The sequence below is a fragment of the Salmo trutta genome, chromosome 28 (assembly GCF_901001165.1).
Source record: "Salmo trutta chromosome 28, fSalTru1.1, whole genome shotgun sequence".
In the NCBI taxonomy this organism is placed as follows: Eukaryota; Metazoa; Chordata; class Actinopteri; order Salmoniformes; family Salmonidae; genus Salmo; species Salmo trutta.
In genome coordinates this window covers 35,523,700-35,539,564 of record NC_042984.1, presented here as the reverse complement: position 1 = coordinate 35,539,564, position 15,865 = coordinate 35,523,700, and the positions used below count along the sequence as shown (strand labels likewise).

Genomic DNA, 15,865 nt, shown 5'->3' with positions numbered 1-15,865 from the left:
TATGATAATAGCGTGCAGGGTGTATTACCCAAGCAAATATGTCATGTCATGTTTGGGACACACACACACACTCTAAAGCACATAAAATCATACAAAGAGTGTATTCAATAGTGTATTCAATGGTGTATTCGGCACAATTGCCTTGCCATAGCCTGACAGACTTTTTCTTCCTGTGAAATCTGAACTATTATCTTCATCAGGGTTCAACTTCAGGAAGTTAATTTAAATAGTGTAAGTGTTTGTGTGTACACGTGCATGCGTGTGTGTTTGCGCGCATGTGATTTGGCATTTTTAAGTGCCTCCATGTGTGACAAAGTGTGTGTTTGTGACTGACCAGCCGGGACTCGCGACGATGGGGGCGAGCCGCTCCTTTTCCCTCCTGTGCTGGACTGACTGGAGTTGGCCGAGTCGTAATTGGACAGAGTGCTGGAGGGCGAGCCCATGTCGAAGTGGACGGGTTGCTGGGCCTGCCCCGACCCCGACGGGGGCATGGTGTTGTTGGGGGACGACAAACCTGAGTCAGGCTGCTTGTTGTACTCCAGGTCAGCCGATGGGTCTCTGGAAAGCACGCGGTGCTCCACACTCTGGAGAAAGACAACCACAATGAGGGGTTAACGAAACATGCTCAACCAAGAACCTAGGGGACAGCACCGCTAACCTAGCATGGGACTGAAAATGAACATTTCCTGAAGAAAATGTGTGTGCTTGCTTGTCTTGAAGTAACTGGTGTTCAGGGAGGTCGCGTTCAACGTTTCAAATGTTATATATCGAAAATAATTACACAAAGCCTTATGGAAACACCGTACAATGGTTGTGCAAACATTTTTGTGCAAATCTTCAATATCAGTATCAGTTGTATCACAACCAAACGTTGTGTCAAATGTGTTTAACAACCAGAGTGTACAGGGTCTCTAACACTCCTGAACAGGCCCCAGGTCAGTAGTCAAAACAACACCACAACAAATTACAAATGATCATCTTTAGGTGCTGACTTCTAGCTGGCACAAGCCACACAATTTAGAATTTAACGCAGCTTGAGACTGACACTTTAAAAGTCTCGATCGCTCTGACTGTCCGTAATCTGTCACCTCAACGCCAAGGTAATGTTGAGGTGACATTGAGTGACAATCAGTTAGGTACTACAGTTCATTGAGGAGGTGTCGGAGGGCTGCAGGTGGATGTGCCTGCTGTGTTTGATGAGCTGTGCAATCAATCAACCCATTTCTGCTCTCACTAGTTGATCCAGGAACCCAGTGAAGCTTTACCCTGGTCCCAGATCTGTTGTTAAGCCAACTACTATGTTTGTCAATGTTTGACAATGACAATGAGTTGGCTATGCAGCACGCACATATCTTGGACTGCAGCCCCTATTTATAAAGCGTCTCAGTCAGAGTAGGACTACCGATCCAAGATCAGTATCGGCATTTGTATTATAATGAATATGATTACACGGACAAGGGTGACATGATCCTAGATCATTATTATTCTTAAATGTAGAAAATAGTAAAAATAAAGAAAAACCTGGAATTAGTAGCTGTGCCCAAACTTTTAACTGTATGCATACAGTACCAGTCAAAAGTTTGGACTCACCTACTGAAAAGGTTTTTCTTTATTTTTATTATTTTCTACATTGTAGAATAATAGTGAAGACATTAAAACTATTAAACATCACATATGGAATCATGTAGTAACCAAAAAAAGTGTTAAACAGATCAAAATATATGTTAGATTCTTCAAAGAAGCCATCCTTTGCCTTGATGACAGCTTTGTACACTCTTGGTATTCTCTCAACCAGCTTCAACTGGAATGTTTTTCCCAACAGTCTTGAAGGAGTTCCAACATATGCTGAGCACTTGTTGACTGCTTTTCCTTCACTCTGCGGTCCAACTCATCCCAAACCATCTCAATTGGGTTGAGGTCGAGTGATTGTGGAGGCCAGGTCATCTGATACTGCACTCCATCAATCTCCTTTGTGGTCAAATAGCTCTTACACAGCCTGGAAGTGTGTTGGGTAATTGTCCTGTTGAAAAACAAATGATAGTCCCACTAAGCGCAAACCAGACGGGACGGCGTATCATTGGAGAATGCCGTGGTAGCCATGCTGGTTAAGTGTGCCTCGAATTCTAAATAAATCACTGGCAGTGTCAACATCAAACATCACACCTCCTCCTCCATGCTTCATGGTGGGAACCACACATGCGGAGATCATCCGTTCACCTACTCTACATCTCACAAAGACACGGCGGTTGGAACCAAAAATCTCAAATTTGGACTCATCAGACCAAAGGACAAATTTCTAATCGGTCTAATGTCCATTGTTCATGTTTCCTGGCCATAGCAAGTCTCTTCTTCTTATTGGTGACCTTTAGTAGTGGTTTCTTTACAGAAATTAGACCATGAAGGCCTGATTCACAACAATTCGCAACAAAGCATCCTTCACTCATGCTGCCAAACATACCCTCGTAAAACTGACAATCCTACTGATCCTTGACTTCGGCGATTTCATTTACAAAATAGCCTCCACCACTCTACTCAGCAAATTGGATGCAGTCTATTACAGTTTCGTCACCGTTTCGTCATCCAAAGCCCCATACACAGATGAAGACGGGCAGTTTACATACACCTTAGCCAAATACATTTAAACTCAGTTTCACAATTCCTGACATTTAATCATAGTAAAAATTCCCTGTTTTAGGTCAGTTAGGATCACCACTTTATTTTAAGAATGTGAAATGTCCGAATAATAGTAGAGAATTATTTATTTCAGCCTTTAGTTCTTTCATCCCATTCCCAGTGGATCAGAAGTTTACATAGACTCAATTAGTATTTGGTAGCATTGCCTTTAAATTGTTTAACTTGGGTCTGTCACGTCCTGACCAGAAAAAGGGTAATTTGTTATTATTGTTTGGTCATGACGTGGCAGGGGGTATTTGTTTTATGTGGTTCAGGGTGTGTTTGAGTGTGTGTTTATGTAGAGGGGTGTTTGATTTATGATTTCCGGGGTTTTGGTCTATGTTCTATGTTTGTATATTTCTGTCTGTTCTAGGGTGTTTATTTCTATGTTTAGGTATTTGGGATTGGGGCCTTCAATTGGAGGCAGCTGTTTATTGTTGCCTCTGATTGAAGGTCCTATAATTAGGAGTATGTTTGTTTTGGGAATTGTGGGAGGTTGTTCTTTGCATAGCTGTGTGTTGCCTGCAAGACGGTTTGTCGTCCGTGTTTTTGTTTAGAAAATAAACATGAGCATTCACGTACCCGCTGCGCCTTGGTCCATTCACTACAATGACCGTTACAGGGTCAAACGTTTTGGGTAGCCTTCCACCACCTTCCCACAATAAGTTGGGTGAATTTTGGCACATTCCTCCTGACAGAGCTGGTGTAACTGAGACAGGTTTGTAGGCCTCCTTGCTCGTACACGCTTTTTCAGTTCTGCCCACACATTTTCTATAGGATTGAGGTCAGGGCTTTGTGATGGCCACTCCAATACCTTGACTTTGTTGTACTTAAGCCATTTTGCCACAACTTTGGAAGTATGCTTGGGGTCATTGTCCATTTGGAAGACCCATTTATGAACAAACTTTAACTTCCTGACTGATGTCTTGATGTTGCTTCAATATAGCCACATAATTTTCCTCCTCATGATGCCATCTATTTTGTGAAATGCACCAGGCCCTCCTGCAGCAAAGCACCCCCACAACATGATGCTGTCACCCCCGTGCTTCACGGTTGGGATGGTGTTCTTCGGCTTGCAAGCCTCCCCCTTTTTCCTCCATACATAATGATGGTCATTATGGCCAAACAGTTCTATTTTTGTTTCATCAGACCAGAGGACATTTCTCCAAAACTACGATCTTTGTCCCCATATGCAGTTGCTAACTGTAGTCTGGCTTTTTATGGCGGTTTTGGAGCAGTGGCTTCTTCCTTGCTGAGCGGCCTTTCAGGTTATGTCGATATAGGACTTGTTTTACTGTGGATATAGATACTTTTGTACCTGTTTCCTCCAGCAACTTCACAAGGTCCTTTGCTGCTGTTCTGGGATTGATTTGCACTTTTCGCACCAAAGTACGTTCAACTCTAGGAGACAGAACGCGTCTCCTTCCTGAACGGTATGACAGCTGCGTGGTCCCATGGTGTTTATACTTGCATACCATTGTTTGTACAGATGAACGTGGTACCTTCAGGTGTATGGAAATTGCTCCCAAGGATGAACCAGACTTGTGGAGATCTACATTTTTTGGGCTGATTTCTTTTGATTTTCCCATGATGTCAAGCAAAGAGGCACTGAGTTTGAAGGTAGACCTTGAAATACATCCACAGGTACACCTCCAATTGACTCAAATGATGTCAATTAGCCTATCAGAAGCTTCTAAAGCCATGACATCATTTTCTGGAATTTTCCAAGCTGTTTAAAGGCACAGTCAACTTAGTGTATGTAAACTTCTGACCTACTGGAATTGTGATAGTGAGTTATAAGTGAAATAATCTGTCTGTAAACAATTGTTGGAAAAATCACTTGTGTCATGCACAAAGTAGATGTCCTAACCGACTTGCCAAAACTATAGTTTGTTAACAAGACATTTGTGGAATGGTTGAAAATCAAGTTTTAATGACTCCAACCTAAGTGTATGTAAACTTCTGCCTTCAACTGTACTACCCGCCACTGCGACCTGTATGCTCTCGTTGGCTAGCTTTCGCTTCTTATCCATCGCCAAACCCACTGGCTCCAGGTCATCTATAAGATGTTTTTCAGCGGCAGGGACTGGGAGACTAGTCCGGATCGAGGGAAAGATGACGGAGCAAAGTACAGAGAGATCCTTGATAAAAACCTGCTCCAGAGCGCTCAGGACCTCAGACTGGGGCAAAGGTTCAACTTCCAACAGGACAACGACCCTAACCACACAGCCAAAACAATGCAAGAGAGGCTTCGGGACAAGTCTCTGAATGTCCTTGAGTGGCCCCAGCCAGACCCCGGACTTGAACCCAATCGAACATCGCTGGAGAGACCGGAAAATAGCGGTGCAGAGACGTTCCCCATTCAACCTGACAGAGCGTGAGAGGATCTGCAGAGAAGAATGGGAGAAACTCCCCAAATACAGGTGTGCCAAGCTTGTAGCATCATACCCAAGAGGAGTCGAGGCTGTAATCGCTGCCAATGGTGCTTCAACAAAGTACTGAATAAAGGGTCTGAATACTTACGTGAATGTATTTTTTTTGTAATAAATTTGCAAACAAAACTAAACCCGTTTTTTGCTTTCTTATTATAGGGTATTCTGTGTAGAATGATGGTGGGGGGACGGGACAATTTAAATCCATTTTAGAATAAGGCTGTACCGTAACAAAATGTGGAAAAAGTGAAGGGGTCTGAATACATTCCGAATGCAGTGTACACTGACTGAAGTGGATCAAACAAATTATGTTAATAAGGGATCATAGCATTCAGCTGGAGTCACCTGTACGGTCTATGACATGGAAAGAGCCGGTGTTCATAACAAAATCTTGGAACAAATGAAAACGGCCTAAAAATGTCAACATCCCACGGACAGTGGCGAGAACCCAACTAGCCTTGTGGTGATAGTACTCTCCCCTCTTCTAAACTAGGGCTCATACCCTCTTATTGCTTTCCCATAACACACCACGTGAACTCCTTTCACAGGGAGCCTGTGATGACACAACACATTGTGAATGTGGGAACTGTAGCCACAGGAGCCAGCATGTCCACCGACTGACACTGGTCTCTCCACTAATGACAATTACTGCTATTTACCTTCTCTGCCTGGCATGGCCCTTGTGGGTGGCATGAGAAAAAATAAACACTTCTGAGACTCCCCAAGGTTTGTGGGAAACCCGTCTCACCCCTCCCCCTCCCCCATTTCCATCTCTCCCCCGCTCTTTCTGCTTTTGCTACTGTGTGTCCTAATGAATACATCCCGTGTCTCTCACCATGTTCTCCACATTGCGCAGGTACTTGGCACACTGGGCGTGCCCGTTGTACTCTGCCAGGTCGGCCGCGGAGAAGCCGTCCTGGTCCCGTATGCCCAGGTCCACGCCGTTAACCACCAGGATCTGACAACACTGAGAGAGAAAGAGAGAGCAGGGAGAAGGAGAGTGAGAGTGAGACAAAAACACGAAAAAGAGACAGAGGAAGAAAGAGACAATGAGAGAGACAAAGACAGAGGTCAGCTCGTCACAAAAAGAACTGTGTGGGATGTTGTAAAGAGAGTTCTCACAACAGCTGTGAGGCGTCTAACCTAAGAAAGGGAGACAATCTCAACTTGCCGCTCTCACTTGGCAAGTTTCTGTACTTGTATGAAGTTACCTGTTCATTATTCCCATCCCCTTGGTGTCTTGACTAGCCTCTCTCCCTTCCTACCCCCTCTCATCACATACAGTATGGCCCACTGCCCTTTGACTCACCCTCCCCCTATCTTCCCCATCTTTCAAATACTTGAACTCTTCAAAAATACCTTTTAAAAAAAGAAATACAGTAGATCTTCCTGGGCCTGCTAATGGTTGTAAGCTGATATGGGCTTTACTCTCATCGGCCAAACACCACAACACGTACGAGTCAACTTACGAGTCAACCAGCTAATGTCAACCGCTGCAGATTGCGATCTCTAATGGGAGTGTACTGTGTAAGCGCACGCATGCTTCACAGCCCCATATGGTGTCTAAACCCATTGACCCATTGTCTTGTCCCCTCCTACAGATCCTGCCAGTCACTGACCTCTGCTACAAGTGTGACATCAGCAGCCTCATAGACTTCAGGTGGCGGTTACACCAGTAAGTGGGTCGTAACGATACTTCCGTTAATATACCCATTGCACCACCTGGGCGTAAATTCAGCGCCTAGTAGGAAGCAGGCGTAGGGTGTGAAATTGGGACGATCGTCATGAAACACATGAAAATGTATAGCAATCTATATTTTCAAAAGGATTCGAGTCTCGGGTTCATATTTCACAACCTCTGCGGGCTGTTGGCGTTGCATATATGTGAGTCAATAGTAAATAATAGCCTACACTTGATTTAGGCTACATTAACAAGCTAAATGTTTGTTTCTGATCAATGATAGATGAGCCAACGAATAGATGAGCCATCACCTCCACTTATTTGCCCAGTCAGAGATCAATTAATTGATTAGGCAAGTCATGGGCTTTTGGACGAGTAGGCTACTATGCAAGTAAAGATGAAAAAAAAAAAAAAATCCACTTGTTAAGATGTGCAAACTAGACAAGGTGATCATGAGCACCCACCTCAACTTAGCTAGGCTAGGCTGGTAACAGCCTAGTAATGGACGCTGCCTAGAAACCATCATTATGAAGCATCAAATCTCATGAATGTGCATTGTTTATGCTTGACAGCTATGACTAGTCTTATTTTCGGTTAGTGCAACAGGTATAAATTTGTATCACAAAGTCTGACGTAGCTACGCATTTAAGACCAACTTTTTTTACAACCAATTGGTGCAACCGTCCCCAGTGTCCCAGACTGTTCTGTGGACAAATGTCATGCACTACCTACCAACTCCCTATATACACATATAACATTTTATTTGTCACATGCACAGAATACAACAGGTGTAGACCTTACAGGGAAATGCTTACTTACAAGCCCTTAAACAACAATGCAGTTTAAAAAAAATACAAATGTAAGAATAACAAATAAGAATATAAGAATAACAAATAATTAAAGAGCAGCAGTAAATAACAATAGCAGGACTATATACAGGGGGTACCGGTACAGAGTCAATGTGCGGGGGCACCGGTGTCGAGGTAAAATGTACATGTAGGTAGAGTTATTAAAGTGACTATGCCGAACACACTGCCCTCTGTAGTGCCTTGTGGTCGGAGGCCGAGCAGCTGCCGTACCAGGCAGTGATGCAACCCGTCAGAATGCTCTTGATGGTGCAGCTGTAAAACCTTTTGAGGATCTGAGGACCCATGCCAAATCTTTTCAGTCTCCTGAGGGGGAATAGGTTAAATCGTGCCCCCTTCACGACTGTCTTGGTGTGCTTAGACCATGTTAGTTTGTTGGTGATGTAGACACCAAGGAACTTGAAGCTCTCAATCTGCTCCACTACAGCCCAGTCGATGAGAATGGGGGCGTGCTCGATCCTCCTTTTCCTGTAGTTCACAATCATCTCCTTTGTCTTGATCACGTTGAGGGACAGGTTGTTGTCCTTGCACCACACGGTCAGGTCTCTGACCTCCTCCCTATAGGCTGTCTCGTCGTTGTCGGTGATCAGGCCTACCACTGTTGTGTCATCGGCAAACTTAATGATGGTGTTGGAGTCGTGCCTGGCCATGCAGTCATGAGTGAACAGGGAGTACAGGAGGGGACTGAGCACGCACCCCTGAAGGGCCCCAGTGTTGAGGATCAGCGTGGCAGATGTGTTGTTACCTACCCTTACCACCTGGGGGCGGCCCGTCAGGAAGTCCAGGACCTAGTTGCAGAGGGAGGTGTTTAGTCCAAGGGGCCTTAGCTTAGTGATGAGCTTTGAGGGCACTATGATGTTGAACGCTGAGCTGTAGTCAATGAATAACATTCTCACATATGTGTTCCTTTTGTCCAGGTGTGAAAGGGCAGTGTGGACTGCAATAGAGATTGCATCATCTGTGAATCTGTTGGGGCGGTATGCAAATTGGAGTGGGTCTAGGGTTTCTGGTATAATGGTGTGAGCCATGACCAGCCTTTCAAAGCATTTCATGGCTACAAACGTGAGTGCTACGGGTCGGTAGTCATTTAGCAGGTTACCTTAATGTTCTTGGGCACAGGGACTATGGTGGTCTGCTTGAAACATGTTGGTATTACAGACTCAGGTTGAAAATGTCAGTGAAGATACTTGCCAGTTGGTCAGCGCATGCTCAGAGTACACGTCTTCGTAATCCGTCTGGCCCTGCGGCCTTGTGAATGTTGACCTGTTTAAAGGTCTTACTCACATCGGCTGCGCAGAGTGTGATCACACAGTCATCCGGAACAGCTGATCCTCTCATGCATGTTTCAGTGTTACTTGCCGAAAAAGCGAGCATAGAAGTTATTTAGTTTGTCTGGTAGGCTCGTGTCACTGGACAGCTCTCGGCTGTGCTTCGCTTTGTAGTCTGTAATAGTTTGCAAGCCCTGCCACATCCGACGAGCATCAGAGCCGGTGTAGTACGATTCGATCTTAGTCCTGTATTGACGCTTTGCCTATTTGATGGTTCGTTGGAGGGCATAGCGGGATTTCTTATAAGCTTCTGGGTTAGAGTCCCGCTACTTGAAAGCGGCAGCTCTACCCTTTAGCTCAGTGCGAATGTTGCCTGTAATCCATGGCTTCTGGTTGGGGTATGTACGTACAGTCACTGTGTGGATGACGTCATCGATGCACTTATTGATGAAGCCAGTGACTGATGTGGTGTACTCCTCAATGCCATCGGAAGAATCCTGGAACATATTCCAGTCTGTGCTAGCAAAACAGTCCTGTAGCTAAGAATCCGCTTCCTGCTTAAATTTGAGCTTGTAAACAGGAATCAGGAGGACATAATCATGGTCAGATTTGCCAAATGGAGGGCGAGGGAGAGCTTTGTACGCGTCTCTGTGTGGAGTAAAGGTAGTCTAGAGTTTTTTTCCCTCTGGTTGCACATTTAACATGCTGATAGAAATAAGGTAAAATGAGAAGTTTCCCTGCATTAAAGTTCTCGGCCACTAGGTGTGCCACCTCTGGATGAGTGTTTTCCTGTTGTTTTCTTAAGGCTCATTGAGTGCGGTTTTAGTGCCAGCATCGGTCTGTGGTGGTATACGTGCTTTCAGTTCATCCCATTTATTTCCCAGCGATTGAACGTTCGCTAACGGTATGGATGGCAAAGGCAGATTAGCCACTCTTTCCGCAAAATCTCAGTTTATTTCTCCAGCGAATGACAGTGGATGAGGGCCTGTTCGGGTGTTTGGAGTATATCCTTCCCGTCCAACTCATAAAAACAATCGTCCAATTCGAGGTGAGTAATCGCTGTTCTGATGTCCAGAAGCTCTTTTCAGTCATAAGATGTACAAAATAAGTTAAACAATGCGAAAAAATGATTGGTTAAGAGCCAATTAAACAGCAGCCATCCCTCCGGTGTCATCTATACGGTAGCGCATTAAAAACTGGCAACCAACACACAAACACACACACCTCCAGCTCCCCGTTCTCGGCGGCGTCGTGTAGCGGCGTTCCGCCCCAGCTGTCGGTGATGATCTCGCCGCCGTGCAGCAGCAGCCAACTGAGCACCTTGGCGTGGCCACGGCTGGCGGCAAAGTGCATAGCCGTGGCACCGTCACCATCCCGGTCGGACAGGCTGATCTCTGTGAAACTCACCTGCAATGGGACAACAGTAGAGGTTAAACCAGACAGAGGCAAACTACGGCCCGCGGGCCAGATCCAGCCCACCAGCCAATTACTGTAGAAGCGGCCCACGGTGTATTTCGAAAATTAAACAAAAAATGTGTCAACTGAATGCGGAGCTTAGTTCATTAGAACCGTGGTTACGTGAGTAACCTCCGATGTCTGCTATTGCAGGTGGGACAAACCGATCAGTGTCTGAAATTATACAGTAATAGGCCCACTGTTCTTAATTCCCAGAGTCTCTATTCAGTGTCTTTCCTGGAAACACCTTCAGACAGCTCACCTAATTGTTCTTAAACCCAACCAAAGAAACCAGTCCAACGTGTTCATGAAAAAAAGTAAGTTAATAACTTTTGAACTATTGTTCCAGGGAAGAGGAGTTTGAATGGTGACATTTTGTTAGCATGCTGCCGTTAGCTAAGTTTACTAATTGGCGTTAGCCATGTTTCCTAGCTGGAGCTGCTTTTTCCCGTTTGTAATATTCATTACCCATACAATTAGAGTATTACAAATGCAAGAACTATAAAACTATATTGGTTATTTATGCCTATGTACTGAAGAGCACATTTCAAGCACAATCATTGGACTAGCAGTTTTACGCAATTTCTGTTATACAATAAATCTTGCTTGCCAGCATTATCTTTTTTGTTGCTTGCCACATGTGTGCTACGCTACCACATGTTAGCCTGCAAGCGAGCCACTATTGGTGACGCTGGTGTATGCCAGTAGGACATTCCTGCTAGCCTTCTAGAACATTCGTTTAAACCTTTAGCTATAGCTTGTTTTCCACCATAATGCATTGCTTTGCTTTAAGCATATTAGTATTTCATTTGCATATTGCAGTTGTCTGATGTTGCTAATAACATTTCATATCATTAGCATTTTATTGCCATGAATTAGGCTCTTTATGGTTACTGGATATTAATGTACACCCACACTGGATATCTTTGGCGCTTGTCTAGGACCAAAATATACTATAAAATAGTACAACAAATACAGTAGAAGAAATAACAAAAGACAGCATGAAGTGGGGACCATTGACCTACCAGCCAGACGATGACAGTGTTATGGCCCATTTGGGCGGCGGCATGCAGAGGTGTCATCCCGTCATTGGCTCTGATCCCTGGTTCCGCCACACAGTCTTTCACCAGGTATTGGACAACCTCCAGGTGACCTTCCTGGCAGGCCAGGTATAGGGGTGTGGCACCATTCTTTGTTTGGGAATTGACAACACTAAAAGAGAATAAGAAATAAATAACAGACCTGTATTCAGCTTTATTTAATTAATTACCATGTTATTACATTGTGATTCTTGAACAACATAACTACTTTGGGTTAGCCAAGAAGAGTGTATAAACATGTGTCCGGTTGCTAACATTGGGCAGTAATGTTATTCTAGGAGGTTTTCTTTATACCCAAACTAATCTAATCACTGACAGGTCAACATAACTTCATAACAGCCCTTGGAATAAGCTCGGTCCGAGTTGCCACCTTAAGGATCCTTTCCATGAGGCTCCAGTCCAAGTAGCCATGACTGGGAGGGGTATTCTGATTAGCACATCGAGCCAACTCCACCCCCTGGAGCCAAACTCCGCCCTCCCTGTTCTCCCCGTTCCTCAAAGGCCAACTTGGCAGTGGAGAATTCTTTGCCCCATCCAATGACAATGCCTCTGCTTGCCCCAGATCTCCTAGTCACAGAGGGAGTTCAAGGAGTGAAGTGAAGTGCTTCCCCTCTAAATCCCATATAGCCTTGCTTTATTTGGACACTGACTGACAAGCGGGCAATGAGTCCAGTAAGAGGCTTACTACTCTGCTGGTTCTGTTCCTCACTACCTCAGGGTTAACCAGGCGGCAGTAAGTGGTGACAGGCCAAAGGGAGGGAGGAAAAGAGGTAGAAGGGGAGGGGTATCTCCCCTCAAACCAAACACAATTGCACCCAGTTTCCCCTCACGGAAAAAGACGGCAGTTAGAACCCAAGCCAACAACTTACTCGACTGAGTCGAGGTTGTTACTAAAGCTATATTTGGACGATGTAGACGTTTCCTGGATCCAAAACGTAACACCTTAAGTAACACCTCCTTTCCTTTGTTTTGTTTCTTGAAAATATGACAAAGCCCCAAAATCTTAGGCGTGACCAACGGGGCATCCTTGGGGTGCATTTGGGGCGAGGTTTCAGGTAAAAACAAGTGCCTTTTAAATATTTCACCACAGGAAGGGGACCTAATCTGCAGTTCTATCATCAGGAAGTAGGCAGGTGGCTGCATTATTCATGAGTGTAACTAAAGCGGGCCGGAGCTCTCCTGCATCCTGGGGTCTGGAGAGGGTGCGCAACATACAGTATGTTTATGGAAAGGGCCTGACACTAACATGCAAACATTGACGCAACACACAAATCCCCTCAAATACACCTTAACACTGGATAGAAACTGCATCAAGGTGTCTATGTGCTCTTGTGAGATGCTTCATGACAAGGGTGACTACTGAGCTTTAGCCTACACAGACTCAGGTACTCCACTAAAGGAATTGCTTTAGGAGTACAGGTGTAGATTTCAGAAGGGTTTAATAAAGAGGCTTGTCTTTGTGCGAGGGTAGAAATACAAAGTGTGACAATAGATGATACCCCGTCCCACACACCCTCAACAAAAACACGCACACAAGCTATTTTGTTCGTCTGTAACTTGTCAACTTGAAATTGCCTCCACTATTACTGGATACAATACACACCATTCTCCCCTCCTCCACGTTCAGCGTATGTAACAAAGGGCAATCTTATCTTCATTATTAGCAAAGTAAGTGATGTTGTCACACTAATAGGCTTCTTGCCTGATAAAAGCTGATTGCGTTCTCAGTGGCTTTTCTTGTTTAAATAATTAAGTGACTCATGACGAGAAAAGTTTTCCTCCATAGTGTTACAGAGGACTGAAGAAATTACATACTGTAACCAGCATACACCCCCCCCCACCCAAAATAATGTAAAATGACTTACATTTTCAACAATTATTAGGTGTTACTATTTTGTTTTTTTCTAGCTTACTGTTATCTGCACCCTCATACAGTCAACAGATAAAATCACATAGAAAATTATTGGCACCCTTGATAAAGATGACGAAAAAATGTATACTGAGCTGTATCGAATGATCCAAAAAATTGGAAAACTATATTAATTTGGAAAGCGATTTTGTTTAAGCAATACTTTTTTTCCTCAAAAAGATGGGTCAAAAGTACTGGCACACCTAAAGATTCTTAGAAATAAAATCAAACAAAATCACATCTGCATTAACATTCTACATTTTAAAATTCATCTCAGTTTAACCTCTATGGGATCAGTGTTCCCCCTCCCTGTTCACCCATGACTGCGTGGCCATGCACGCCTCCAACTCAATCATCAAGTTTGCAGACGACACTACAGTGGTAGGCTTGATTACCAACAACGACGAGACGGCCTACAGGAAGGAGGAGGTGAGGTCCCTCGGAGTGTGGTGTCAGGAAAATAACCTCACACTCAATGTCAACAAAACAAAGGAGATGATCGTGGACTTCAGGAAACAGCAGAGGGAGCAGCCCCCTATCTACATTGACGAGACAGTAGTGGAGAGGGTGGAAAGTTTTAAGTTCCTCGGCGTACACATCACGGACAAACTGAATTGGTCCACCCACACAGACAGCGTGGTGAAGAAGGCGCAGCAGCGCCGGAGGCTGAAGAAATTTGGCTTGTCACCAAAAACACTCACAAACTTTTACAGATGCACAATCGAGAGCATCCTGTCGGGCTGTATCACCAGCTGCTCCGCCCATAACCATAAGGCTCTCCAGAGGGTAGTGAGGTCTGCACAACGCATCACCGGGTGCAAACTACCTGCCCTCCAGGACACCTACACCACCCGAAAGGAAGGCCAAAAAGATCATCAAGGACAACAACCACTGCCTGTTCACCCCGCTATCATCCAGAAGGCGAGGTCAGTACAGGTGCATCATAGCGGGGACCGAGAGACTGAAAAACAGCTTCTATCTCAAGGCCATCAGACTGTTGAACAGCCATCACTAACATTGAGTGGCTGCTGCCAACATACTCACTCAACTCTAGCCACTTTAATAATGGAAAAATTGATGTAATCAATTTATCACTAGCCACTTTATATAACGCTTACATACCCTACATTACTCATCTCATATGTATATACTGTACTCTATACCATCTACTGCATCTTGCCTATGTCGTTCGGGCATCACTCATTTATATATTTTTATGTACATATTCGTATTCATTCCTTTACACTTGTGTGTATAAGGTAGTTGTTGTGAAATTGTTAGGTTATACTACTTGTTAGATATTACTGCACGGTCGGAACTAGAAGCACAAGCATTTCACTACACTCGCATTAACATCTGCTAACCATGTGTATGTGACAAATAAATTTGATTTGAGCTAACATAGGCTAATGTGATTAGCATGAGGTTGTTAGTAACAAAAAAATTCCCAGGACATTTTAGACAAGAACTTGGTTGCCTCTGCCAGGAGGCTGAAACTTGGGCGCAAGTGGATCTTACAGCAAGACAATAACCCCAAGAACACATCAAAATCCACAAAGAAATGTTAATTGGCCCAAAAAAAAATCACAATTTTGCTATGGCCATCTCAGTATCCGGACTTGAACCACATCGAAAACCTCTAGTTTGAATTGAAGAGGGCAGTCCATAAGCGCAGACCAAAGCATAAAGGATATGGAAAAATTCTGTATGGAGTAATGGTCTATATCCATCCCAATGTGTTCACCAATCTCGTTTTTTTGAAGGCTCAGTGCCGTTATCCTCGAAAGGGGAGGGTGCCAGAGTATTGAAAACAGGGGCAATAATTGTGACACCTATCTTTGAGATTTTTTTTTTACTTGTTAAACAATCTCTTTTTCTGAGTAATTGTAAAAGCATAAAATAATTTTCCATTTGTTGAGCATACAATATAGCTCAGTATTTTTATTATTTATTTTATAGTGTTTTTTGCTCATCTTTATCAAGGGTGCCAATAATTTGAGATGGGACTGTATATATTAGTTTTTTGATAAACAACATCAATAACAGTTTACAGACTTGGATGAATCCAGACACAACAATACATTGCTAGACTCAACAAGATATATTCGGAGAAAGCTAAAGATTCTAATTCCCCCCCCCAAAATAGCTTTTAACCTTCAACTTATGCCTCCTTTGACCCTAACAATGACCCTAACAGAGTTGCGCTAAATATCCATCTACTATAATTGGCTAGGCAGAAAATATAGCATGGAAAAGGAATGTGGGAAAAGTGGGAGTGCATTATGCTAATCCAAATCCTACACTCTAAATATACTTGAGACGTTCTAGATGCCCGAGTGCCACGGTGGGTGAACTTTCAGCAGCATCTCGCTCTCTGGGTCTAAAGCAGGGGTAGGCAACCCTGGAGTGCCGCAGGCACTTCATGTTTTTCACTTAACCGACCTGGAAGACCAGGTGTGTTGAATTTAGGCAATCATTGAA

At 44.0% G+C, this 15,865-nt stretch overlaps 1 protein-coding gene across 4 annotated transcripts in view; it reads right to left on the bottom strand.

Moving 5' to 3' along the window:
• The window catches only part of espn (espin), a 107,379-nt gene that overhangs the window by 71,534 nt on the left and 19,980 nt on the right, over positions 1-15,865 (bottom strand). For all 4 annotated transcript variants that reach the window (XM_029719800.1, XM_029719799.1, XM_029719801.1 and 1 more), the window contains exons 3-6: positions 11,401-11,587; positions 10,145-10,327; positions 5,941-6,072; positions 335-584 (exon numbers count right to left, since the gene is read on the bottom strand). In XM_029719800.1, coding sequence (XP_029575660.1) covers positions 335-584; positions 5,941-6,072; positions 10,145-10,327; positions 11,401-11,587 — 752 coding nt within the window. The remainder of the gene's footprint in view (positions 1-334; positions 585-5,940; positions 6,073-10,144; positions 10,328-11,400; positions 11,588-15,865) is intronic.